The 27,628-nt window shown below is 37.7% G+C and overlaps 1 protein-coding gene across 1 annotated transcript in view; it reads left to right on the top strand.

Annotated features, from left to right (window-relative positions):
* Positions 1-27,628, top strand: part of cacna2d3 (calcium channel, voltage dependent, alpha2/delta subunit 3) — a 57,916-nt gene that overhangs the window by 22,486 nt on the left and 7,802 nt on the right. The window contains exons 12-36 of the mRNA XM_024270561.2: positions 5,109-5,222; positions 7,458-7,536; positions 10,626-10,759; positions 11,079-11,096; positions 13,212-13,283; positions 15,839-15,919; positions 16,002-16,076; positions 18,659-18,742; positions 18,962-19,033; positions 19,126-19,187; positions 19,269-19,336; positions 20,559-20,604; positions 20,727-20,824; positions 20,914-21,007; positions 23,086-23,181; positions 23,296-23,417; positions 23,889-23,966; positions 24,041-24,102; positions 24,172-24,216; positions 24,294-24,356; positions 25,821-25,891; positions 25,977-26,052; positions 26,224-26,264; positions 26,342-26,397; positions 26,482-26,599. Of these exons, the coding sequence (XP_024126329.1) occupies positions 5,109-5,222; positions 7,458-7,536; positions 10,626-10,759; positions 11,079-11,096; positions 13,212-13,283; positions 15,839-15,919; positions 16,002-16,076; positions 18,659-18,742; positions 18,962-19,033; positions 19,126-19,187; positions 19,269-19,336; positions 20,559-20,604; positions 20,727-20,824; positions 20,914-21,007; positions 23,086-23,181; positions 23,296-23,417; positions 23,889-23,966; positions 24,041-24,102; positions 24,172-24,216; positions 24,294-24,356; positions 25,821-25,891; positions 25,977-26,052; positions 26,224-26,264; positions 26,342-26,397; positions 26,482-26,599 (1,925 nt within the window). The remainder of the gene's footprint in view (positions 1-5,108; positions 5,223-7,457; positions 7,537-10,625; positions 10,760-11,078; positions 11,097-13,211; positions 13,284-15,838; positions 15,920-16,001; positions 16,077-18,658; positions 18,743-18,961; positions 19,034-19,125; positions 19,188-19,268; positions 19,337-20,558; positions 20,605-20,726; positions 20,825-20,913; positions 21,008-23,085; positions 23,182-23,295; positions 23,418-23,888; positions 23,967-24,040; positions 24,103-24,171; positions 24,217-24,293; positions 24,357-25,820; positions 25,892-25,976; positions 26,053-26,223; positions 26,265-26,341; positions 26,398-26,481; positions 26,600-27,628) is intronic.

A 27,628-nucleotide genomic window follows, 5' to 3' on the forward strand; every position in this document is an offset into this window, starting at 1 on the left:
CAAAACAGTCATAAGAATGCAATATTAAAGCAAATGCAGGATTAGACTCATCAATCAGTATTTTACAGCAACAGAATTATTAAAGATCCAATCCAATGAACAATATGTTTTTGATTTTTTTAACACATTCTTTTCTGAAGGTGGATGACATGTATAAAGAAAATTAAGCTAAAAAAAACTGCATTTCTGAATCTTTCTTCATTCAAATTGTTGTTAATCAGGAGCAAAAAGAAAAATGCAGTTTGAACAAAATCTTATTTGTGACATAGAAATGCGTAAGGTTGGCCACAAGCTCCCTTTTCTGCTCCGCTTCCGAAGAGGGTGGGAAAGGGGGCGGGGTTGCTCTTCACCAACGGTCCCGCCCACAACTTAGTGGTGAATTTCTAATGAACTCCTGCTGCTCTGCAGAAACTATGTTCTAGAAAATGACGCAAGTATTTTTTATTTTGGCTGACGATGACTGAATCTATTTAAGCGTAATAGATCAATAATCGGTTCACAAAAGATATAAATCTTTTTAGCACACAAAGCTAAAGTTCGCTAGCTTGATGCTAACGTTCAATAGAATTTTCCATAGGACGGCTAATGCTCACGCTCGGTTGACCAAAAAAATACATAGCTGATTGAATGAACAATAAACAAATGTGTATACATTTGTAAACTTAAAATTGAATTTAAGAATCGAAAGTATCAGAAAAAATCTGAATTGAATTAATTCAGACTCTTGTGAATCGAATTGAATAATTTTTGGAAATTATAACTGATACCAGCCCCACTTAATCATTATCAAACGACTGCTGGGAACACTTTGAAACTAAGTTAAAAAATGATCAGAGTGGGACATCAACCAGTGATTTTATGAGTAAAAAAATATTTTATTGCTGTGGTTTTTATAATTAAGTGAATGCAAGAGAAGATAGGAGTTTATTGCTGTTTGTACAAGTTAAAAACAAATTAAAAATACGTATATTTGAATTTTCTTTGCCAGCTCTCAAGTCATGTCAATGAATTACAGAAAAGAACAATGATGGAAGAAGCAGAATAAAGAAAAAGGAGAAAAATCATGACTGAAAACTAAGTAAAAATTGGTGAATATCAGAGCGATATGTGTGATGCAATCATAACCACACATTATTACACACAGTTTTTTATTGTTGTAACTTTGTGTCCCGACTCATTATTATACACAGTATTACAGTTATGAAGCATTTGCAGCGTTTGTATTGTAGGTAGTGTCCCAGCTGTTCAACAACAGTTTGATGAATGTGGATAATTATATCTAATAAACTGAATAATTAAACCTCAAACAAACAAAAACAATGCAAGATTAAAATTAGAAAACCTAATCCACAAATAAACAGAAAAAAAACGTCCTGCTGCAGTAACGTGAGGTTAATCAAACACGGACAGAGGTCTACGAAACCAGGACTGGAAGCAGTTTTTATTTAGAACCTTTTCTAACGAATGCATGAGGCTGAAGGGGGAAGTTCAGAACCACAAAATCAGACACAACTTTCGAACAAAAATCTGTTACCCGCTGAAAAGGATGGAAGTCCTAGTTGGACAAAGTTTGATCTCTTTGGATCAAAAAGAAAGCTACAGAATTGGCTGTACATTCACAGTTTATCAGAAATTCTGAAAAAAACGTAACCTTTAACCAATTAAAAATATTCATTTGTAAAGGATTGTAATGAAGATCTTCACTTCCTCGTCCGAGCTGACATCCGGATCAGAACCATACGACTGGACCTTTTTATGCAACAACAGTGAATATTTATGCTAGCGAGACACAGAGCTATTATGATCAGACAGGGGGATCAGGGGCGGAGCTCCAAAAGCCACGCCCCCTCAAAGGAGATTTTGGAAACAGAGGCTTCAGATGAAGCATTTAGCATTTGAAACATTTAGTTGTGGGATTTTGGTTAAAAACTTCATAATCACAATTAAAACACAAATGGGAATGTTTTTTTTTTTTTTTTATAAATAAAAAATATTTCATTGGAGAAGGATGGAGATTTGTGAAGAAGCCAAATGAACTTAGATAGATCTTAGTGGACAGAGATTGAATTCTGTAAACAAAATGAAAACAGGAAAAGGCAAGTTTATATGTACATTTCATGTATAAAGATAATTCACAGTGCTTTACGTAAAAGATTAAAAGAAACAATCAAAATAAATATTAAAATCATTAAAATAACATTTAATGAAAGTTTAAAATAATTTAATTAAGCTTAGACAAACAGTGCGGGAAAGAGAAGAAAAATTAGCAACAAAAAAACAGGCACTAAGCGGATTCCGCCTGTATGTGAACCCGGCGTCAGGCAGAGGGAAAAAGCAGGGAAGGAGAAAACAAAACTCTGGACTTCAACACACACGTAAGAAACAACATAGTAGTTGAAAACTAGATATGACTAAATATAACAAAAGAACCTTAAGACAACACCGTTTCCTATGTTTTGAACTGTGACGATACTTGGCATCGCCCACATCTGTTTCCTTAATGTCTGATATTAAAAATAACTGTTAGTTTTTGCTTGAGAACATTAGAGCATATTTTCAGTTTAATTCTTTGATGGCAGCAAATGTCGAGTCAACCATCCCTGGAAGGGTTTGGGATTGATTAGATTTTATCAGCATCAATTCACTATTGATCCCGCGCACTGATTGTGTCTGCTGTAATTAGCATTCATTTATACAACAGGGTATTTACCAAGAGCTCCTGAATAACATCAGTAACTGCTGATCCAGACTGCAGACTCAGTGGACTCAGTGGATTTACAGGAGCTCAAACGCTTTCAGGCATCGACCTCTGATGTGAATAAGTTCCTCATCGCTTGGTCTTCTAGAACATTTTCATATGTGACGCCAGAGACTCAATATTTACATATAGTGATTGTCAGTTTTTTATTTTTCAATATTTTAAATCATTGTTTTTGAAAAATATTATGGAAGCAAAAGTTTGTCAGGTTTTGTACTTTAAATTTAATCAAGTTTATTTATTTGCTTGGTGTTTTTAAGTTTTAGTAAAATATATTATCTAAGATACATGACAAAGTCAAGGCCCGGGGGCCGGATCCGGCCCTCCGGGTAATTCTATCCAGCCCTCAAGATCATTTTATTTCATTGTTATTTATGGCCCGATTTTATCTTAATTTTGACAAAATATATTTTTGTTGAACGTAAAATATTGAAAGTTATTTAAGGTTTAAGTTGATTTTTATTATTCATAATTATGCATAAAAGTTACAGTTAAAGTTTTAAAAACTAAGCATTTTGCTAGCTTTTTGGAGTATTTTGGCATTTACTAAGATTTTTTTTAGGCTATTTTGAAGTTAAGCTCATATTTCAGCTACATGCTAGCTGTTTTAGCTTACCTAGGTTTTTTTTGTTTGTTTATTTTTTAGGCTAATTTGGCATTTAGCTAGTATTTTAGCTGGCTATCAGCTTCAGCATTTTCAGCTATCAACTTCAGCATTTTTTCAGCTATCAGCTTCAGCATTTACAGGTTATCAACTTCAGTGTTTTCAGCTATCAACTTCAGCATTTTCAGCTATTAGCTTCAGCGTTTTCAGCTGTCAACTTCAGCGTTTTCAGGTATCAGCTTCAGTATTTTCAGCTGTCAACTTTAGCGTTTTCAGCTATCAGCTTCAGCATTTTCAGCTGTCAACTTCAGCATTTTCAGCTATTAATTTCAGCGTTTTCAGCTATCAATTTCAGCGTTTTCAGGAATTAACTTCAGCGTTTTCAGCTATCAACTTCAGCATTTTCAGGTATCAGCTTCAGTATTTTCAGCTGTCAACTTCAGCGTTTTCAGCTATCAACTTCAGCATTTTCAGCTATTAACTTCAGTGTTCTCAGCTATTGCTTTAGGATTCTCAGCTATCAATTTCAGCGTTTTCAGCAATCAGCTTCAGCGTTTTCAGCCATCAATTTCAGCGTTTTCAGCTATCAACTTCAGCATTTTCAGCTATTAACTTCAGTGTTCTCAGCTATTGCTTTAGCATTGTCAGCTATCAATTTCAGCGTTTTCAGCTATCAATTTCAGCATTTTCAGCTATCAACTTCAGTGTTTTCAGCTATCATTTTCAGCATTTTCAGCATCTTCAGCTATCAGCTTCAGTGTTTTCAGCTATCATTTTCAGCATTTTCAGCATCTTCAGCTATCAACTTCAGCGTTTTCAGCTATCAATTTTAGCATTTTCAGCCATCAGCACTAGCATCTTCAGCGGCCACATTCAGCTTACAGCATTCACACTAGCATTTTCACAGGTAATGCTATGTATCTAGTTCATATTTATGTTAAAAAGTTACAGTTTAAAAGTTTTAAAAATTTCATTTTAGTCTGTTCAATAAATGTGATCTAAGGTGTGTTTTGTGCGATTGAGTTTGACGCCCCTCCTCCACACCAATGTTTCCACCCAGAACTCAGAGGCAAATTTCTGATGAACTCCTGCCACTCTGCAGAAAATATGTCCTTGAAAGTGACACAGGATTTTATTATCATTATTATGGCTAAAAATGGCATAGTACTAATTAAAAGAGCACTGAGAACACTTTGACAATAGATCAAATGGTGATCAGAGTGGTTCTCTAATCTGTGGTGCTGTTTGTTAGTTACAAAAATAATGAAAACCAGCCTAAATATTTTAATAGAGGAGCCTAAAAATGTAAATAAGGTTAATTTAATAATGAAACAGTGATCATTAAATAAAAATCAAGCAATGGTCATAATGTTGACATACTTCAACTTATGAAACTTTTGTCAACCGTTCAAAGCTTCTGTTTTGTTCACACATGGGATATTAAAGTTGTCATGTGTGGAAACTTCTGTTGTGAAGCTGCTCTCATTCAAGCGTGATGTCATCGATACAGAGGTTGTGTTTTATAACCTGTTGTAGCTGCTGAACCTTCACTCTTGTGCGATTCATGAGCAGATGAGCTCAGCAGAACTTATCCTGCATGCGTGCTCCTTTACTCCACGTTCACACCATCACAGGTCAATAAACCCCTTAATTACCGCACTGCGTCTTCTGGCATCGGCATGAAGCAGGCGTTAGAGAAACACTGCGCCTTTGCGCTCATGTGGGGTTTCCTCCTTTTCTCTGCAGTTCAATCAGACTGGACGCGGCAGCGTCTGCAGCCAGGCCATCATGCTGGTGACTGACGGAGCGACGGAAATGTACGATGATGTTTTTGAGAAGTTCAATTGGCCAGAAAGAAAAGTGAGTCTTGACATCCCTCTCAGTGTTCCTCTCTTGTTTCCACAGCTCTGACTGCGACACACTTTTCCCTAAACTTTTTGCTTGCTCTGCACTTTTCCTTCAGGAGTAGATGTTAATGCTTCATGCCAGCTCAAACTCCTGTCTGATGTTGTGAGGAATTGGTTTTTACTTCATTAGGACTCTGAAATGTAAAGTCCATGTCAGCGTGACACTTTTTTTTAACATGATGCATTAAGGCTCAATATTTTTCCCATGAGGACTAAAGCATGGGACATTAACTGCTTTCAAGGGCAGTGCACGTGTTAGAGCTCAGTCTGAAGTATGGCTGCCACGATTACTCGACGAATCGACGACTAATCGACGAATTGACAACTAATTTAATAGTTGATTAGTTGCGACTTTATATTATATAGAGTTGTTGTGTAGTAAAGACGAAAGTTATAATGGCGTTCTGTTAGCTTTTTGGACCATTTTGGCATTTATTAAGGCTTTTTAGGCTATTTCAGAGTTTAGCTAATATTTAAGCTACATGTTAGCTATTTAGGCTAATTTTTAATTTTTTGATTTTTAAGCTTTTTTGGAGTTTAGCTAATATTACAGCTACATGCTAGCTGTTTTGGCTAATTTTTTATTTTTTTTTTCGCTCTTTTGGAGTTAAGCTAATATTTCAGCTACATGTTAGCTATTTTGGCTAATTTAGGATTTTTTGTTTTTTAAGTTTTTGGGGCGTTTAGCTAATATTTCAGCTACATGCAAGCTGTTTTGGCTAATTTAAGATTTTCTCAGTTTTTTTAGGCTAATTTGGCATTTAACTATCAGCTTCAGCGTTCTCAGTTATTAGCTTCAGGGATTTCAGCTATCAACTTCAGTGTTTTATTTAAGTTATTTAAGGTTTAAGTTGATTTATTCTGGAATTTTATTCCTGAATTTAGACTTTTCAAATTTATGTTAAAAAGTTACAAATTTAAAGTTTTAAAAATTCGCATTCTGCTAGCTTTTTGAGCTATTTTGGCATTTACTAAGCTTTTATAAGCTATTTGGGAGTTCAGCTAATATTACAGCTACATGCTAAGTATTTTGGCTAATTCTGGCTATCAACTTTAGTGTTTTATTTAAGTTACTTAAGGTTTAAATGTATTTATTCTGGAATATTGTTCTTGCATATTTACTTTTCATATAAATTATGGTCTTAAAGTTTTAAAAATTGACATTCTGCTGTCTTTTGGGACTATTTTGGCATTTACTAACATTTTTTGGGCTATGTTGGAGTTTAGCTAATGATTCAGCTACATGCTAGATAATTTGGCTCATTTAGGTTTTTTGTCTTTTTTTATCTATTTTGAAGTTTAGCTATTTTTCAGCTACATGCTAGCTTTTTGGCTAACCTAAGTTTTTTTTACGTTTTTGAATCTAATATAGCATTTAGCTAATATTTTAGCTGTCTATCAGCTTCAGCGTTTTTTGCTAATAGCTTCAGGGTTATCAGCTATTAGTTTCAGCGATTTCAGGTCTCAGCTTCAGCATTTTTAGTTATCAATTTGAGCATCTTCAGCGGCCAAATTCAGCTTACAGCATTCACACTAGCATTATTGCAGGTCATGCTATATATCTAGCTTTTAGTTAGTTCAAATCTAATGATGGTTAAGATGTGCGCTTTACATCCAGTTGATGACCCCATTAGTCGACTAATCTGAAAAAACAATCGGTGATTAGTCGACTATTAAAATAACGTTTGTGGCAGCACTATGACTCCCTACTGCTCCTCCTGGCCTCACTGTTGGCTTTAAAATCCTTTTCTTTGTGACATTTAAATGCAATTGAAATGAAATCAACTGCTGTGGCGTTTGCATTAAAAGCAACAGCTCCAGGGCTTTTTCTGGTCCTATCAGGCACATGTGTGCTGGCAGTGCGTGGTACCCCAACCCCCCCACCCCACCCATGTACCCTCAGGGTTACTACAGCAGCCATTCAGTGTTTTTTCTATATGCTTTATGCTTAGCAAAGCATCTGGAGCCAATGAGCCGTGCAGGTCTGGCAAAGTGTCAAACAGCATTCTTTAGAAGGACGCTTGCACACGGCCTCATTGTCAAAAGCAGACAAAGAAGAGGAAGCTTCAAATGGGATCCAGGAATTAAAATTATGTGAAGTATAAAAGAGTTGGATTGCAGCCGTTTAGTGCTGCAACATTCAAAGTGAAAACTACAACCCTGACTCTTTCTTGTGTCCTTCTCTCAGGTGTGCATCTTCCCCTACCTGATTGGACGAGAGTCTGCTTTTGCTGATAACCTCAAATGGATGGCTTGTGCAAACAAAGGTTGGAAACCTTTTTATGAAACAGTTTTGCTTCAGAACTATGAGATGTTTCCAGCAGATGGGTGTGTGGGTGTCCCCCACTTTTGTGTGTCTTCTATGCATTTGCTTGCGGTGGCTCAAACTCCGTCTTCCAAGAAGCAATGGAGTGTCACTCCAGGGGGGGTCAGAGGTCAATCCGCTCTAATCCCTCTTCTTGTCATTGTCTACCTCTGCTGATGGCTTCTACGTGTCAACTCTCTGGATGAGCGCCCTCTGACAGGGAAAGTCACAGGCAGGGAAACAGATCGCAGAGGGGTTGCAGAATGACAAGCCCCCCCTCAAAGACCCCCACTGTTAAACAGCCTCACACATCCAGCTCAAAACAGTCGGCATCAGCAGGAGCCGGACTGGAATGACTCCTGCAGCTCCGAGCCACGAAACCGGAAATGAACCAGACCATTAGGACGTTTGTGAGAACGCTTAAGGAGAGTTTATGATGAGAGGAATATAGATTATGAAAAATATATAACGATCTTGTTGGAGGCTTGAGTGAAAATAAAACCAAACAAAAACTTGCATCACAAAGTCATACTTTGATTATATTTTCTAAGAATCTTCAGATAAAGGTTATTTATTTTAATCATAAATTCAGAATTTTTGGATAAAAGTTAAAGAGTAGAGAATTAAACAAAAATATGAGAACAACCAAGAACAGTTTTGCTTTTTCAGCTACTTAATTTGCTTTCTGTTTGTTGATTTTGGGTTGCAGCAATTGACAGCGTAAAAAAAAGTTAAATAAAAAAAATTTAATTAATAAAAATAAAATGTAAAATAACGAAACAAAAAAAAAGCAGCAAATACATTTGATCTGATGGATTTTCTAGAGTTAATACTAGGGGCGTATATTGGCAAGAGACTCTCGATACATATCCGATATAATAATAATAATCATAATAATTATTCATTTTATTTGAAAGCGCCCTTCAAAACACTGAAAGACACTGCATAAAATATTAAAAACATAATAAATAAATTGACATCAGATTACAGATGAAGGAAAGTTATGAATTTGAGATTGCAGATTTAAACAGATCGGTTTTGAGTCTGGATTTAAAAACTGAGAAGAAGTCAAAGATATGTGTCGCACGTAGTGTATCGGGATATTTCCCAAGACTGTACCAGAACACTTTTTCTTTGCAGTACAGTAACATTGCTTTCAAGTTTTCAGGGTTTTTTTTTTTTAAACATTTCTTTCAAATTTTCCTTTTTTTAATTTTCAAGATTTATTTCAAGTTTTCAGGGTTTTTTTTAATTTTCAAAACATTTTTTGGCAAATTTTTATTTTTCTTCAAATGTTCAAGATTTATTTTAAGTTTCCAAGGTTTTTTTGTGTACTGTGCTGCCAACTAGTGGTCGGAGGTTTAAGTGGAAAAACAAAAGTGAGACGCTAATAAATAATTAATTAAATATTCTCTTGTCAGCATTTTAAAGTGAAACAAGAATCACCAAATGAAATATTGCGACGTATCGCTGAATTGATTTTCACCTACACCCCCAGTTAAAAACCTGGATTATTTGCTAATATAAGAGTAAAGGTGCGTTCACACCGAACGCCATTCACGCACTGGAGGCGGCCATTTTCAATGTTAAGTCAATGGTACAGACGCACATTGACGGGATGTGAAGTCCTGTGGCGAGATTTCCGCGACGGTCTGGCAGCAGCTCGGCGAGACGCAAATTGGGTGGCATGACCATAATTTAAATATCTGATCATTTTCAGTGATCAGATCAGCAGCTACTCCAAAGTGAGCGTTTTTGTCCTAAATTTAAATCTTTTTCCTTAACCCGCTGGAGCCGTGGGGTTGCACAGCACATCCAGCTACTTTTGGGCGAAGGTGGGATACATTTTGGACTGATCGGCCGTTTTCACTCCGGCAGAAGAGCTCACTTGCTCTATGCTCGGAGAGAACCGCCGTGGTGTGCGGAGGATTAATTAAAAAAAATTAAAAGAAGGAAAAAAAAAATCTCCTAATTTTATTTTTTTCCCCCCTCGGGTTAATACGAGACAGAGAGCCTTCAAGCTCGGCCACAGAGACACAGAAACACAGTGGAAGCGGCTGTCATACAGACACAGCTCCCTGTACCGGGAAACTCTTATAATAATAATCATATTAACCCAAACATGGAGACATGATTACTCATGTTTTTGTAGAACTCTTCACAATAAATAAACTTTGTTTCTTAACATCATCCGTGTCTATATTCTAAGTGAGACATCCATCGTTCCTTATAGTGACCATACTAAAAACATTAGCTGGTGGCTCCTCCCACAAGCTCAGTCAGGTGGCGAGCAGCTAATTCGCTGTGAGGTGAAAGATCCCTTTTAAAGAAAAAAAACTGAGTTTTATACATATATATATATATATATATATATATATATATATATATTTGCGTCGTGCATGTTAATGCATTAATGCACACAATTAATGAATTATGATTAACGCATTAATATTTGTTGACGCAAATTAATCGCACCACTCGGAGCAGCAGTCTTTATTGTTCTCTAAGCGGTGCTGTCACCCACAGCGTGTATTAAAACGCTTCTTTTTCCACTTGTACCATAGTTAGTTATAAAATAAATAAATACTCAGTCTGTTTTTAGTACTTTAATCTTGATATTTTTTTGGTTTAGATCGCTTTTTCACAAAAAACGAACAGTTTGATCCATGGTCTGACGTGTTATCATGTCATGTAAATTTAATTTTGTGATTGTTCATTGATAATAAGTGGTTGGTAAAAACTGCAAATAAAAAAGAATTAATCGCAACATCGCGATTAATTTTTCCCCAGGTTTACGATTAATTAGTGATTTTTTTAATCGATTCCCGCCCTTATCATATATATATATCTACATATATTTCATTCACTGGCCCTATCCCTGTCCAAACTTCCTAACAAAATAATATTTAGAAAGAAAGTTGCCAGTTTTTTTTTTATTGCAGAACTAAAACGACTTTATTGGATTAATTACATTTTCTTTTTTACATTTAAGGATGTTTTTGCATCATGTAGGAAGAGCTTTGCTGGTTTGAATCTCAGTTTCTTTTCCAGGATATTTCAGTCAGATCTCCACTCTGGCCGACGTTCAGGAAAACGTGATGAGGTATCTTCATGTCATGAGCCGACCCAAAGTCATCGATCACGAGCACGACACCGTGTGGACCGAAGCTTATGTGGACAGTGCTGTGAGTGTGTTTCGCTTCCTTCTCCATTTCCTTGAGCTCCCATCATGCCCCTCTTCCCTCACTGGTATGACATCACGACATCCTTCAGGCTGCAGCTCACGATACAGTAAGATGCTTACTCTGTACTGTGAAAGTGGCCATTAGCGTGCCGGTCTTCTCATCATCATTCTTCTTGCTGCTGGAATGATTCTTCATTATGAGCTTCATTAATTTGCATAGACCCCCCCCTCCCTCCTCCTCCCCCCTCCATGTGTCCACAAAGTCAAAGCAGACTGTTCGTTTGTGAAATTTCTTTCTTTCTTTCTTTCTTCCTGATCAGCTCTCTCAGGCTCACAAGGTGAATATCACTTTTCTGTCTCTTCTTTGTTGTCATGGATAAGAAGCTGAGATAACATCTCTGAATCTAACACGGCTTTCCACACACACTCAGCAAATCTGGGCTGTTTGGTGTAAAGTGAAAGTGACTTGAGAGGTTAAATAGTAAAGTATCATCCTCATGCTTCATTATTCCCTGAAGAGCTGAAAGTGTGAGGAGGTTTTTCCCTCTGAGGGACAAGAGCAGCTCAGGTGCATTTACTGCACTTCCCTCCAGTTTGGAGAGAATGCACACGCCAAAACACACATGCACAAACGAGCTGGGAGATTATCCTCTGGAGTGTGTGCGCTCTTGTATCTCACCCTCAGACACACCATTCATCATTCTGTGGATCATTGCACTTTATCTCCTAAAGCCCATAATAAAACTGACATTGGAGAGGAGACCAAGCAGGAGGCAGAGAAGGATGGGGGGTGGGAGAGGCCGTGGAGGGTTTACCTGTGTGCACACATGATGGTGGCGAGGAAAAGCTGCTCCTTTGTGTGAAATGATGAATTCTGCAGCCCCCCATTCCTCATTTTGTCACTTGAACACGCAGCTTCACATGTTGCGGCCTGCATAAGCATGAGCGCGCGGAAATGGAAATCCATCTAACGTACAGAGTCGTGGCAGGCGGCACGCTTCAAGAGCGCGGTGGAGGCTGCAGTCAGTTCCTTCAGTAAAGCCGATTCCAGATTCACAGTCAATTAATCCAGTTTTTTTTTTAACCATCAAGCTTTGAGTTTGATCAAAAAAATAAAGGTTCAGACGGCAGGAGGCAGAGATTTTTACCACAGACTTTATTCATAAATTTAATGCAAAACCTGATCCGTTTCTCATCAGTTATCGACAGTGATCACTGAAAAAATATGGAGTAATATATGAAAAAGTGACGTTAGATAATCAGTAAACAACATTAGTTTATTCATTTGTTTAGACTGCTGTTGGGGGCGCAGGTTTTTAGGTGATTACTCAGAAATGCACAAATTGATCAAAATACCACTTTGGTTTCTTTATATCAGGGATCCCTAAACCTTTTCTTGTGAGGACCACATAACTGTTTTCATCTCCGATGTGGGCCGGGGTCGGTTTGTAGGATGACAGATGTAGTTTAACAATCACAGCCTAAACGTAAACATTTATGGTTTTCCAGAGAGCCACACAATAGCCACATTTTAAATAATTCATTTCTGTAATCTTCATTGGAAAAATAATACTAACACATTTTAAAACTAGATACAGTATATAGCATTACTTGTGATAATACTAGTGTGAATGCTGTAAGGTGAATGTGGCCACTGAAGATATTAGTAGCTGAAAACGCTGAAGCTAAATTAGCCAAAACAGCTAGCATGCACCCAAAATATGAGCTAAATGCCTAAAAAATGGTAAAATTTTTAATTTAACCAAAACAGCTCGCATAAAACTAAAATATTGACTAAACTCCAAATTAGCCCAAAAAACTGAAAAAATCCCCAAATAACCAAAACAGTTAGCATGTAGCTGAAATATTAACTTAAGTCCAAATTAGCCTAAAAACTGAAAAAGCCTAAATTAGTGAAAACAGCTGTAGCTAAAATAGTAACTAAACTCCAATAGCCTAAAAAACTTGAATAAAAGCCTAAATTAGCCAAAACAGCTAGCATGTGGCTGAAATATGAACCAAACCCCAAATTAAACCCAGAAATCCTTAGTAATTGCCAAAAAGTCAAAAAAACTAGCATAAATTTTAAAAGCTGATAGAGCTGAAAAGCTTTAGACGTCCAAAAAAACAATAATAAAGAAATAAAGTAAAAGTGAATCACTATTAAACAATTGAATCGTCTTTCTCATCATAGTTCAGACAGCAGAAGGTTGTGGGGGGCCGGGCCAATTGTTGAGGCGGGCCTGATCCGGCCCACGGGCCGTAGTTGAGGAACCCCTGATTTATAGTGAGGAATAAACAGTATAATACACTTAAAAGCATGTAAATTATGAAAATACACGGTGCAACTCATTATTCCAGTTTTTATGAAAACACTACAGGCTTGTTTGAAATGAAACTGATCAGAAAACGCCTGAAGCTTGTGCGATTCAGGAGATTTTTTCCTTTTTCAGCTCAAAGTTAAATCAGGTCCGTCTCTGATGACGACTGTGGCCATGCCGGTCTTCAGTACAAAGAATGAAACCGTAAGTACATCCTTCATTTGGAATATTTTGGTGACATTTTTCAAAGGGACTAATTTTCTTTTATTTATTACACTTTTAAAGTCACACTCGGATCATCTTTTGATCTATTGTAAAAGTGTTCCTGCCCACATTTCCCATCATCCAACTGTTTACATGCCCTCCCACGAGCTCAGAATGGAGCTTGTAGCTCGTGCTTTTAAAATAGCTTTTTTTTGTCTGCTCTTGATTATCAACAATTTAAACAAAAAAACATTTAGAAATTAAATTTTAAATGTTCTCCATTGTTAGTAACATTCCACGTGTTAAAAACACCAAAAGGAAAACTTTCAGAGTAGATCTTTAAAGTCCCCCCATGGCAATTATTTTTTATTTTAAAAAAAGTTCTCAGTGGTGTTTTAATTATGGATTAATTACGTTTTTAACCAAAATCACACAACCTTAATGTCTTAAAAAGCCATTCTGAAGCCTCTGTTTTCAAAATTTCCTCTGAGGGGGCGTGGCTTTGGAGCAGAGCTGAGTCGCCCCGCCCCATCCCTCCCCTGTCTGTGTCTAGCGTAAATCTTTACTGCTGCTACATAAAAACATCCATCAATCTGGGTAATGTCCAGCCGTATGGTTCTGATCCGGATGTCAGCTGGACGAGGAAGTGAAGATCTTCATGGACAGAACTTCCTCCAAAATCCTGATTCTTTCTCCTTCCAGTTCACCAAAGACTCTTTTAGCTAATTCTCCAATGTTTATTGACTGTGATCAATACATTCAATCATTGGTTTCTCAGAGTTCTTGATAAAATAATCAAAGCTAACATCAAAATGCTCTTTCATTGATTTACAATCCTTTCCAACTGCGGTCAAATGAGCCGCCGTTCACATTTCCGTGGTCACATCAAGAAGCTCCGTGGAGTCTGGAGGAGATTTTCCAGCGTTCTCAGTCCTGCTACCGTAAGTATTGGATGAAACTCACACCAAAAATCCAGTGATGCTGATTTGACCACAGAAATGTGAACGGCGGCTCATTTGACTGCAGTCAATGTGAAGATACCATCTTCTCTTCTCCAGAACCTGAACTAGACACTAGGAACAGATGAGGGTTTAGTGCATGAGCAGCAGAGCTGTTGATGGAAAGAAGATCATTCATTCAGAGTCTGTCCAAGATAGTTTGACAGAGATGTAAAAGGAGAAATACTCAAAAATGCAAAAACAAAATAATTTCTTATTACATTTGTTCTCTTTCATAATAAAAATCCCAAACATACATATTAAAAACTCAAAATAAACTCAGTATTTTCATTGGAGGGGGACTTTAAAGATAAATGATTGGTTCCTACATTTAGAAGTTTCTCCACTCAGACACTCGTCGCGTTTGAGCTGTAATGTCAGCTCAGTGGGGGCCTTCAAACTGCGTTGTGGAGTCAGATCGGAGCAGTGACAACAGCTGCCAGCTTAGAACATCCAATTTATCCCTTCACTCCGACTCTTAGACTCTGAGCAGGGAGGCAGAGCGCATCTGTACTGCAGCTGAGCGTGGACACGCTGTGTGAACACGACCAGCGTCTGCTTACGGCCGTTAAATGTGCTGTTCAGAGATCCGACGAATTTAGAATAGAAAAGAATAGAATAGCTTTATTGTTATTGGTACAGCAAAATTTAGCACCAATTCCTTTGTGCAAAGATACTGTAAAAAAAGTAACAACAATATGGAAGTTTGCAGACTCCTGCTGTAGACAGAAAACATTTGACAGTAAAATGATTGAACTGTCATAGATTTAATCTGACAATTATGTTTAAGAAAAAAAAAACCCACAAAAAATCCCTTATTGCTGTAGTACAGAGCCCCTAAAGGGACACCAAAGTAAAAAAAAAATAAAATAAAATAAAATACTTAGGGGCTCTGTAAAGAAATTGAAGCCGTATAACCAGAAAATTCGGTTAAAACAAGTTCTGGTTACTAACCAAAGTAGTAAACTGAAAAATCTGGTTAGTAACTGGTGCACTCCAGATTGTACCTGTTTTTTTTTTTTTTTCTAAAAATTGAATTAAAAAAATTCTGGCTACTTTCTGGTCAAGTAATTTCTGGTTAATTTATTTTGGTGTCTATCCGTTACTAAGAATCCTTTTTTTTATTATTATTTAATTTTCTGTTAAAAAAAAAAAAAAAAAAAAAAACGTCAATTTTTTTCTATAATGTCCCTTTAGGGGCTCCGTACCCTGAGGAGTAATACACACAATAGTTTAAAAAACATGTTTTCTAAATGTTTCCCACCGTTTGGTTGAGGAGGCGGTAATAACATCTGGATTACTAATCTGTGGTTTTGGGGGAAAGACATCTTAAAGCCTGAATCCATGTTAAAGTTTGTTTCTTTTCTTTAATCTTACGATAATTAAGACAAATTTCCCTCTTGAATCAGTAAACTGAGACTCTGCCTTTATGGTGAAACAGCTCTTCCACATTCTGATTTCTCTTTACAACTTTGTGTTTTTGTCAACTCTTCCTTTGTCTAAGTGACTGCGGATGAATGCTGAGTCGAACTAAAGTCGTTGATTTTCTCCATGCAGAAGAACCAGGGGATTCTGCTGGGGGTTGTAGGAACAGACATTCCTCTGCAGGAGCTGATGAAGCTCATCCCCAAACATATGGTACAACAGCAGTCCTACAGCGGATTCATGCTTCCGTGCGTTCTTCCAGCGCGCCTCACCCGTGTCTTTTTCCCGTCTCCAGTTGGGCATCCACGGCTATGTGTTCGCCATCACTAACAATGGCTACATCCTGACCCACCCCGACCTGCGGCCTTTGGTAACTCCGCCTTCTTTGCGTTCAGTTCTCATACCCTGACTTTACCCAGTTTTTTGGTTTTCCATGCTAACGGACAATATGAGGGCACAGATGTGTTACCTGGTTAGAGGGCTAGTCTGTAATCCCCACCTTTTCCTTTGATGTATGCATGCAGGATAAAGGCCGCTCATAGGGCAGGCTGGCCTGAGATTTCCCAGAGGTAACTTAACACTTGCTGGCAGACCACAGCCCCCCTCGCTCTGGGACCGGTGGTTCCTCTGGAGCCGTGGCTGTGCTAGTGGATCTGTGTGTGCCAGTGTTAGTGCGACTCCTCTCTGTGCACCTGTGTGTGTTGGTCTGTGTTGGTTCTTTGTAAACGTCTCTTTGTGGCTGTGGTTGTAGTCTTCTGTCGTCTCATGCAGACTGGGGCAACACGTGTAGAGAACTAAGTATCACCCGATTTATGCGTCCGGGATTCCTGATTTGTGCATAACTTAAGAGTTTGTGTGTGCATATTCTTGATTTGTGCGATTGTTAATCTTAATTTGTGATTCTTGATATGTGCATTCATAATTCTTAAGTTTAAGCGCTCGTAATTCTTGATTTGTGCGTCTGTAATTGTTTGATTTGTGCGTGTGTAATTCTGAAGTTTGTGTTTTTTGTATTGCTTAATATTGTGCATTCGTAATTCTTGATTTGTGTGTCTGTAATTTTTTATTTTTGCGTCCATAATTCTTGATTTGTGCATTCGCAATTTTTTATTTGTGCGTGCGTATTTCTATATTTGCGTGTTAGTGATTATTTCTTGTGTGCGCGTATTCTTGATTTGTGCATCGGTAATTTTTTATTTGTGCGTGCGCAATTCTTAAGTTTATGTGTTTGCAATGCTTAAGTTTGTGGGTTTTTAATTCTTTATTTGTGCGTTAGTAATTCTTTATTTGTGCATCTGTAATTTTTGATTTGTGCATGTTTAATTTTTTATTTTTATGTGCGCAATTCTTGACTTGTGTGTTTTTAATTCTTGACTTGTGCTTTCGTAATTCTTGATTTGTGCGTGTGATTTTTTTATTTTTTTATTTGTGCATGTGTATTGTTGATTTGTGGGTCCGTAGTTTTTGATTTGTGCGTTCGTATTCTTGATTTGTGTGCGTACATTCTTGTTTTGTGCGTCCGTAACTTTTTTGATTTCTGTGTGCCTAATTCTTGATTTGTGCGTCTGTAATTTTTTATTTTTGCGTCCATAATTCTTGATTTGTACATTCGTAATTCTTGATTTATGCCTCCGTAATTTTTTATTTTTACGTACGTATCCTTGATTTTTTTACGTACGTATTCTTGATTTGTGCGTCCGTAATTTTTTATTTTTACGTACGTATTCTTGATTTACGGAGCCCCTAAAGGGACATCGGAAAAAAAAAAATTTAAGTTAAAAAAAAAAAAAAAAAAATACTAACTGGTGGGCACCACTTACTATCTGGTGCGCACCACTTACTAACTGGTGCGCACCACTTACTAACTGGTGCGCACCACTTACTAACTGGTGGGCACCACTTACTAACTGGTGCGCACCACTTACTATCTGGTGGGCACCACTTACTAACTGGTGCGCACCACTTACTAACTGGTGCGCACCACTTACGACATCGGAAGACAGTAAGTGGTGGGAACCACTTACTAACTGGTGCGCACCACTTACTATCTGGTGGGCACCACTTACTATCTGGTGCGCACCAGTTAGTAAGTGGTGCCCACCAGTTAGTAATCTTTTTTTTTTTTTTTTTTAAACTTTAATTTTTTTTCCCGATGTCCCTTTAGGGGCTCCGTATTGATTTGTGCGTGTGTAATTTTTTATTTTTATGTACGTATTCTTGATTTTTTTGTGTGCGCAATTCTTGATTTGTACGTGTGTAATCTTGCTGATTTGAACTTAGATTATAAATAATATCCGTTAAAACTTTTCCCACTTTCTTAAACAGATTTTTTTCGATAATTAATATAAAAAAGTCCAATCAAGCGTTTTATCCCGGCGCCGGGATAACTGAGGTTTTGTGTGTACATGTGTGCTTAACAAGTGATTCAAGGATAATTTTTAAAGATTTTTGTGTAATTGGTTTCAAGCTTATGTCATTTTAATTTGTGCATGTGTAAATTGTATTTTTTGTTAAGTTTGTCAGTTTTGCGTAAAATGCATTATGTGAGTTACAAATCAAGAATTACGCACACACAAACCCTAAGTTCCGCACAAACCCGGAGTTCCGCACAAACCCGGAGTTCCGCACACATAAATCGGGGTGATACTCATTTCTCTCCATAAACATGCAGCAGCAGCAGACATGTTCACTTTATGCTGAGATGCAGACTTCTTTCAATCATGTTAATTGTTCATAATTCGCCTGACAGTTTTAATTTTACAGACGATTTGTTAAATTATTACTCTGCTCCTAACCATGCTGTGTCAACAAGAGTGTATGGCAAGCTTTCATTCTGTCACAAAACTAAGAAAAATGAGAGTAAATCATCCGTAGGTTTAACTAAGATCATATGTGTATAAAGTAGAACGCATCTTTTGTGTTAAACTGCAGCCATTGTGTTACTCTGTGCAGTACCAGGGGGGTCAGAAAAGGAGGAAGCCTCACTACAGCAGCGTGGACCTGTCAGAGGTGGAGTGGGAAGACAAAGACGACATTGTAAGAGCTAAAAAAATAACATCTGTCTTTATTTCTAGCTGTAACATTTACCACAACATGACAGGTAAATGTGTTTGGATCTGCAACATTACTTTTTCATAACTTTACCCAATCGTACAAAGAGTTTAGATTAGATGAAATGAGCTGGAGAGAGATTCTGATAGTTTCCAGTGTCACAGAAATAACGCTCTGCTCCTCTTTATGCACCTTATCTCTCAGCTGCGGAACGCCATGGTGAACAGGAGGACCGGGACCTTCTCAATGGAGACCAAGAAGACGGTGGACAGAGGGGTGAGGAGGCAGATAAGGAGCTTTTCCATCTGCATAACCAACGACGGCCGTCCTTTGTCCTCAAAGCAGATAATCTTTCCTGTCTTGTTTAGAGGCGAGTGCTCAAGATGCACTACGACTATTACTACACCGACATCAAAGGGACTCCTTTCAGGTGGAAAATAAACTGAATTTCTGCCTGTTAATGCCATGATCTTAGATTAGATTCATTCTGGTTTTTGTTTTTTATGTGCAGTGTTGGCGTCGCTCTCTCAAGAGGTCACGGGAAGTACTTTTTCAGAGGAAATGTATCCATTGATGCAGGTAATTCTATGTTCTTTTATTCGACAGTACGTTTGTGCAGAGAGGGATCAGTGTGAGGTCAATCAGGATCAGCTTAAAGGGAACGAAAGAAACGACTGAAAACTTGAAAGATAGAGAATGTAACTGAGAAAAAATTTGAAAACAAGAGGTTGTAAATTAAAAAAGAAAATTTGAAAAAATTTGTTTTGAAAATACAAAAAATGAAGTGTGAAATAAATCTTGAAAATTTGAGAAAAAAAAAAGTAAAATTTGAAAAAATGTGTTTTGAAAAAAAAAATTAAACCTTGAAATAAATCTTGAAAATTTGAAAAAAAATGAAAGTTTGAAAAAAATCTGAAAATTAAAAAAAAGAAAATACTGAAAACTTTAAATAAATCTTGAAAATAAAAAAACAAAAAATTGAAAAAAATGTTTTTGAAAATTTGAAAAAAAATACAGAAAACGTTAACAAACAAAGCTAAATAAAAAATACTGATTGAAAAATAATGTATCCATTAGTAAGAGCTGCTGTTTTGTATTTTCAGCATTTGTTTTGCTTTTTGCTTTTCTGAATCTTCACTTTCAGTCAGTAGTTTACAGTTTCAATTCTGATTTTTGAGTTTTTGCTGCTGAGATGATCCTACTTTTACATGTGGGTGGGGCTTGTTTTTTTTCTTTCAAATTTCCAAGATTTATTTCAAGTTTTGTGTATTTTTTTCAAAATGTGAAAAACATTTCTTCCAAATAATTTTTTTTTAAATTTTCAAGATTCATTTCAAGTTTTCAGATTTTTTTTTCAAGTGTAAAAAAACATTTCTTCCAAATTTTCCTTTTTTTTTCAAATTTTCAAAATTCATTTTTAAGTTTTCAGAATTTTTTTTCAAATGTAACAAAACATTTCTTCGAAATTTTCTATTTTTTTCAAATTTACAATGTCTTGTTTTCAAATTTTCAAAAATAAAATTCTGTTGCATGTCTATTTTTTAAGTTTTCAATCTGTTTTTTCGTTCACTTGATCCTGATTTGACCCCACCGATCCGCCTCCTGGAAAAGGTCTTGTCATGATTTGTGCTGACACAGCCTGAAAACAGATGACGAAACTCACATGAGACAACAGATTTGTGGGCTTCATTCTGACCGTCAGAATAGGCTGCTTTCGCTACTTTAGCTCATGTAAAACAATCTGGGTGCATCAGCCGACACTTACTGACGTTGCTGAAGCGTGACTGACTTGTGTTTTCAGGGCTTCGTGATCTGGAACAGCCAGATGTTGCCCTTGCAGATGAATGGTGAGGAAGGGGCTGTGCGGAAGCGGTTGTTCATGCGTTACTGAAATTGTTCGCTCTGTTCGCCTGGCATCCCCAGGCCTAACAGTGTGGCTCTTACTCATTTTTGGTTCCCACACGTGTAGGACCTACTGCAACACAGAGGAGGAGCATGAACACCGCCACCTGACCCAGATCCAAGCCATCAAACTCTTCATGACAGGCCGCAGACCCAACCTCAAATGTAAGACATCTGGACCCCCCTGAGGTGTTGAAAGTTGTGTATTTTTTAGTATTGGAGTCTTCAGAGTAAACAGGTGTTGATTCCTGCAGGTGACAGAGAGCTGATCCAGGAGGTGTTGTTTGATGCTGTGGTCACCGCTCCTCTGGAGGCGTACTGGACCGGACTGGCGCTCAACAAGTCAGAGTGAGATATTTTCTTATCTAATCCTCTTTGTAACAAACACGATGATGTCTGAGTATAATTCTCCAGATCGTCACATTCTCACTCAAGTCATCATGTGTTGTTTGGGTGAAGGGTAACCAAACCCTAAATCAATATTCTGTGTCTGTTGACTAAATGAAGCTTTAAAAGTGCTGTCTGTTGGTCGTTGCCACATTTTTGATCAATTATAATAAAATTGTTCAATTCTTGAAAATATAGTGAAAACCGCCTGTTTTGGTTGAATAAACATATTACAGTTGAATTTTGTGATTGGTCAAACCATGTAAGTTTCAGAAGTTTCACGTCATGATCTGCATCCATTAATGATAACAGTCCAGCCCCCAAGCTCCACCCCTCTGACTGATTTTCACATTTCGGCTGTGGGTGGAGTCTGCCTCCAACTTCCCTGTTTGGTTACCCTTTAAGAACCCTTCCGCTGAACTTTTTGGGTGTCCCCAACTCGTCGATATTCGACGTACTGGCTGTTCCCATTAAATCACGGGTCCCCAACCTCTGGGACGTGAACCAGAAAAAAAAGTTACGGCTTTAAAGTTTTAAAAATTGGGATTCTGCTAGCTTTTTACATTATTTAGGCATTTACTACGATTTTTTAGGTTATTTTGGAGTTTAGCTAATGTTTCAGCTTCATGCTAGCAGTTTTTGGTTAATTTAGGCTTTAGTTTTTTTAGGGTGTTTTGGAGTTTAGCTAATATTTCAGCTACATGCTAGCTGTTTTGGCTAACTTAGGCTTTAGTTTTTATAGGGTGTTTAGCTAATGTTTCAGCCACATGCTAGCTGTTTTGACTAATTTAGGCTTTTTTCAAATTTTTTAGGGTGTTTTGGAGTTTAGCTAACATTTTAGCCACATGCTAGCTGTTTTGGCTAATTTAGGCTTTCTTTTTTTAAGTTTTTATTTTTTTAGGGTGTGTTGGAGTTTAGCTAATGTTTTAGCTACATGCTAGCTTTTTTGGCTAATTTATGCTTATTTTTATTGTTTTTTAGGCTGTTTGGAGTTAGGCTAACATTTACACGTTAGCTCTTTTTGTCATGGTGAGTAGGCAGATCCCAGAGCAGTGTCAGATGTGATGGATAAGCAGTGATGGTTTATTAGCCTCACAATGACAAAATACAAAGAGAAGAACACTGGCAGCAGAGGCAGGGGGCTAGGCCAACGAAAACTTTACTTGGAACCAGGAAGGGGCCGAACTGAACGGAAATAACCTGGCAGGTTGGAGGAGCCAATGAGAGGTTTTTATAGGTGCAGAAAATGAAGATGGGAAGCAGGTGTGCAAGGCCACCAGGTAGAGAAAGCCACGCCTTCTGCCCCAGGCCCCCTGTAGAAGCACAAACAGAAAGAAATACTTAAGCACAAGGCAACATCACTAAAACCAAGAAAGGAAAATAACACTGAACCATAACACTTTTGGCTAATTAAGGCATTTCTTTTTCTTTTTTTAGCCTATTTTGACATTTAGCTATTTCTTCAGCTACATGCTAGCTGTTTTGTTTAAATTCTTTAGGTTAATCTTGCATTTAGCTCATAATTTAGCTGGCTATCAGCTTCAGCATTTTTAGCTATCAATTTCAACATCTTCAGTGGCCAAATTCAGCTTCCAGCATTCACACTAACATTATCACAGTTATTGCTATATATCTAGTTCATAATTATGTTAAAAAGTTACGATTTTAAAGTTTTAAAAATGTAGTTTTAAAGTGTTCAATAAATGTTTATCCCATTCGGTCCGTGACCTAAGGTGCGTTTTGGATTTTGGCCCCTTGTGCGATTGAGTTTGACACCCCTGATCTAAGATGTCCCTTAGATATAAGTTCGTGTGGTCATTTGGCGTTGCAATAGACTGGGATCTAATGTCACTCGACAGCAGTTGGTAGACTCTAGCGACCAAGAATCAAGAGGTATAGAAATGGATGTTTTGGAAGTGGACTTACGTTTTTTTCTTAATTTAATGAATTCATCTTGAATACAGTCCCAGTCATGAGGATCAACCTTTCACAGACATGCAGGGACAGATATGCCTTCTCTGTTCTCCACACACCAACAGGAACTCAGACAAAGGAGTGGAGATCACTTTCCTGGGAACCCGCACCGGTCTGACGAGAACCAACCTGTTTATACCGGCCGATCAGCTCTCCAATCAGTGAGTTCTGCCGCTCGACGCTCCTCTAATCATTACTTACAGCGCGAGGTGATTGTGCCTGATGAATGGAATCCTTCATTCCTCACCTCAGCTTTATTCTCTGTGTCTCCGCAGAGATTTCCTGACAGCAGAGGACAAGGAGGGAGTGTTTAATGCTGATCACTTCCCTCTGTGGTACAAGCGAGCGGCGGAGCAGGTCCCCGGCACATTTGTCTACTCCATTCCTTTCAGCACAGGTGCGCTCCGCAGAGCCTTTGTTCCCAGCATTTGATGAGTGGATTGTAAAATTTAAACAGCTCCCTGTGCCTGTAAAGAATAATACCTGACATCGCTATTACTTTGGCATCGTACTAGTCCATCATGAAGACGTTATTCTCCAGCGCAGCACACTTCATAACAGTTTCTTCAAGTGCACTACATCTTACTTGTTGACAGCCTTTCTGAGGATGAATGGCACATGGAGGGACTGACTGTAAACTGTGGTGGATGTTTATATCCTCCTGTAAACTCAGACTGTATCTATTCCGGCTTTATTCAAATGTTAAGTTCCAGCTGTCATCTACGAAATATGAGAATCATCCTGTTTTAACTGGATATTACTGAACCTTTGCCTCATCAGCATCTTCATCTTCAGGCAGGTGAGGACACGCTGCCCCCTAGTGACCAGATCGGGTAGTTTCATCAAACTCTTTCCTGTTCCCCTGCAGCTTTAGAAAACAAGAGTGTGGTTTTGGCCAGCACCGCAATTCAGCTCCAAGATGATAGAAAGTCACCATTTTTTGCTGGTAATAACCTCAAGATGTATTTTTGTAACTCCACGTGACGCAGAAAACTGACTGTTGCTCGGTCTTGTGTTCAGCTGTGGGGATCCAGATGAAGCTGGAGTACTTTCAGAGGAAGTTCTGGACCGCCTGCAGACAGGTAACCACATTCTCAGTCTTATTTCATGAAAGAATCTTGGAAACTAATCTACCTTTGTTTTAAATTCAGTGTACAGCCCTGGATGGAAAGTGCAGCATTAGCTGTGATAATGATGTGAGTACAATCTGGGGTTTCATACATTTTTAAACTATTGTTTTTTTAAATGATGTTTTTATTCCTGATCCACAAAGGACGTCAACTGTTACCTGATTGACAACAACGGCTTCATTCTTGTCACTGAAGAACAATCTCAGGTGATTTTCTCACATTTCTATTTTCTGTTTCAATACAATAAGAACTTTTAAGATAAGTAATAAACTATCTAAATCATTTTGTGTTTTTTCTTTGGATTAATGACTTCAAACTGAGAAAAAACATCACTCTAAATGACTTCTGCTTTAAATGTTTTACGATGTGTTCCATATGAGAGATCCCCCTTCCTCTTTTCAACATTACATCATGAAACGACAAGTTTGGTGTTTTTCATCTATACAGACCAACCTCATAAACCTTAAAGTGAAACTTAAGTTCAATTTGACAGAAAACAGACATTCCATTTGCAAGAATAACATTCATTAAAGGATAACCAAACACAAAATCAACTTTTTTCAGCTGTTGACCTCTACAAATGGGACCTTAAAAGTGCTGTCTGTGGGTCCTTGACAAATTTTTGTCAATTTTTTTGGTTAAAAATGTTCTAAAACTGTCTGCATGCTGCCCCCTTTAGTATGAAATAAGGTATTGCATCTGAATTTTGTGATTGGTCAATATTTGTAAGTCCCACGTCATTTCAAAAGTTCCACGTCATCATGCTCTGCAGTTCAAGTATAAAAGCCCCGCCCATCTTTAAACGCTTGGTACCGAGAGCTGAAGCTCACTACTCAACTAGGGCATTCGGGTATCAATCAGATACCAATCGAATACCCGTCAATATCGCTGTTATCAATACCAATAATGGTGGATGTGACATGAACGTCAAAATCTCAATTATTTTTAATTGCCATGAATGTTTATTTGCAATTTGCCTTTTTTAATTACTTTATAAACACAAAAACAGAATTAGGACAATATTTTTAATCAAATGGAAAACAGTTTATTAAAATAAAACTTCTTAAATTTAAATACAAAGTGAAGAAATGGATGCAAAACAGTCAGCAAACCAGAAGAAACAAGGAACTAGGATACTAAACATAAATATATTTGTTTAAACAATTAAAAGCAGAGCTTGCTTTCTCACTTAACTGGCTCTTGGAAAGCCGGCAGACGGAGAGCCGCTGTAGGATGGTGAGGCAGCCTGCTTGGGCCTCCTGAACTTTACAATTTTTTAAAATTATTTTCATCCAGACAATAATAAAAAGATTCTTTATTTACCTCAAGCTAACCTCCATGTCACTGTTAATCACGGATTCAGACCACACCTCCCCTGCTTGGCCCGCCTCCTCTAGCCCCGCCCCCTTTCAGCCTCCAACTGCTCTGTTTGGTTACCCTTTAACTGCTTCTGCCTCTTCTAGATCAGAGCATTGCACAGAGCTTTGCAAATGAGTCATTGCAAACAGCCACCGGCAAAAGCCTGTGGTTGTATGTAGATCTACAAATGATAAAAGCATAAACACATTTTTTAAAGACTAAATCATCATAAAGCCTCACTTACAGAAACAAACAGTATTTGTTTCCACTCAGTATTTTATCTGAATCAGAAGAAGCTGTTTTTCTCTCAGACAGGGCTGTTCTTCGGAGAGGTGGAGGGGGCCGTCATGAGCAAACTTCTTCAAATGGGATCCTTCAAACGGTCGGTAAATACATGCAGCAGAACTCAAAGCTCTTCTCCACAAAAATCTTACATTTGACTCGAATTGCTCCTACAAACGTTGCAGGATCACTCTGTACGACTACCAGGCCCTGTGCAGAGAGTATTCTGGAAGCAGCGACAGTGCACGTACTTTATCAGACGTGAGTAGAGCTGTGTCTGTGGCTGTGTGCACCTCTGGTTGCATGTTAGTAACCCAAGTGATCTCACTGATTTAGCTATAGAGAGAATTTCAGATGCAGCTTCTGATTGATGCAGACTGTTGGTGAAAGTTCAGCGGCTACAGTTGAGCTAAAGCTTCATTTCTCTTCTAGCCTTTTTCTGTGGTGAAGTGGCTTCTGACAGAACTAGTCATGTAAGTGTTTCAATTCAAATAAATCAAAATAAAAAAAATGAAATAAATATTTAACATTGGGGTTTGTGTTTTCTTAGCTTTTTGCTGGAGTTCAACCTGTACAGCTGGTGGAACATTGATCTCACAGTAAAAGGTGTCATTTTTGTGTATTTACACCTCTGTATTTTATATTTAACATACCACTAAGCTGTCTAGTTTCTGTGCTTCTCACATTCAGCTCAAAGATCTCGGGGTAAAACCATGATGGTGCCGTGTGATACAGAGTATCCTGCTTTCGTCTCTGAACGCACCATCAAAGAAACCACAGGCAACATTCAGTGCGCTGACTGCGTCAAGTATGGGTTAACACCATCGGCCTCATGTTTTACAGCTTTTGTCCGTGGGTTTGACTCATTTCTTGAAACTGAAATAGCATTTTCAAATGCAAAAGGTTATTTTGGCCAAATGCGCTTACACTTCTGCACAACAATTCAGCTCATTTCTTTGCCAAAACTCATCAGACGCTTCAGAAGCAGATTGCTTTCTTGGGTAAAGAGTCAATGGCATCAGAACTGCTTAGATCAGGGCCGTCAAACTCAATCGCGCAGGGCGCCAAAATCCAAAACACACCTTAGATCACGGGCTGAACAGGATAAACGTTTATTGAACACTAAAACTGCATTTTTAAAACTGTAACTTTAACATTATGAACTAGATATATAGTAACAGCTGCGATAATGCTACTGTGAATGTCGTAAGCTGAATTTGGCCTCTGAAGATGCTGAAGTTCATAGCCAAAAACACTGAAGCTGATAGCTGAAAACGCTGAAGCTGATAGCCGGCTAAAATATTAGCTAAATGCCAAATTTGCCTAAAAAAACTGAAAAAATAAAACTTAGGTTAGCCAAAACAGCTAGCATGTAGCTGAATATTAGCTAAACTCCAAAAAAAGCCTAAAAATCTCAGTAATTGCCCAAATAGTCCAAAAAGCTAACATAATGCCAATTTTTAAAACTTTAAAACTGTAACTTAACATAATTATGAATAATAAAATGGCGGGAAGATTATTCCAGAATAAATCAATTTAAACCTTAAAAAACATTTAATATTTTACTCTCCATAAAAATATATTTTGTCAAAATTAAACAAGTTAGAAATAAGCGCAAGATAACATCGGGTCATTAATAACAATAAAATAAAAAGATATGGAGGGCCGGATAGAATTACCCAGAGGGCCGGATCCGGCCCCCGGGCCTTGACTTTGACACGTGGTTTAGATGTTTTGTCACTATTAAAGAGGTCGCGCTAACAGAATACAATTATGTATAAAAACTGCCAGATTCCACAATAAGAGCAGCTTCTGAATGTGGACATCACACACATGT

Source organism: Oryzias melastigma, linkage group LG5, assembly GCF_002922805.2.
Source record: "Oryzias melastigma strain HK-1 linkage group LG5, ASM292280v2, whole genome shotgun sequence".
NCBI classification, from domain to species: Eukaryota; Metazoa; Chordata; class Actinopteri; order Beloniformes; family Adrianichthyidae; genus Oryzias; species Oryzias melastigma.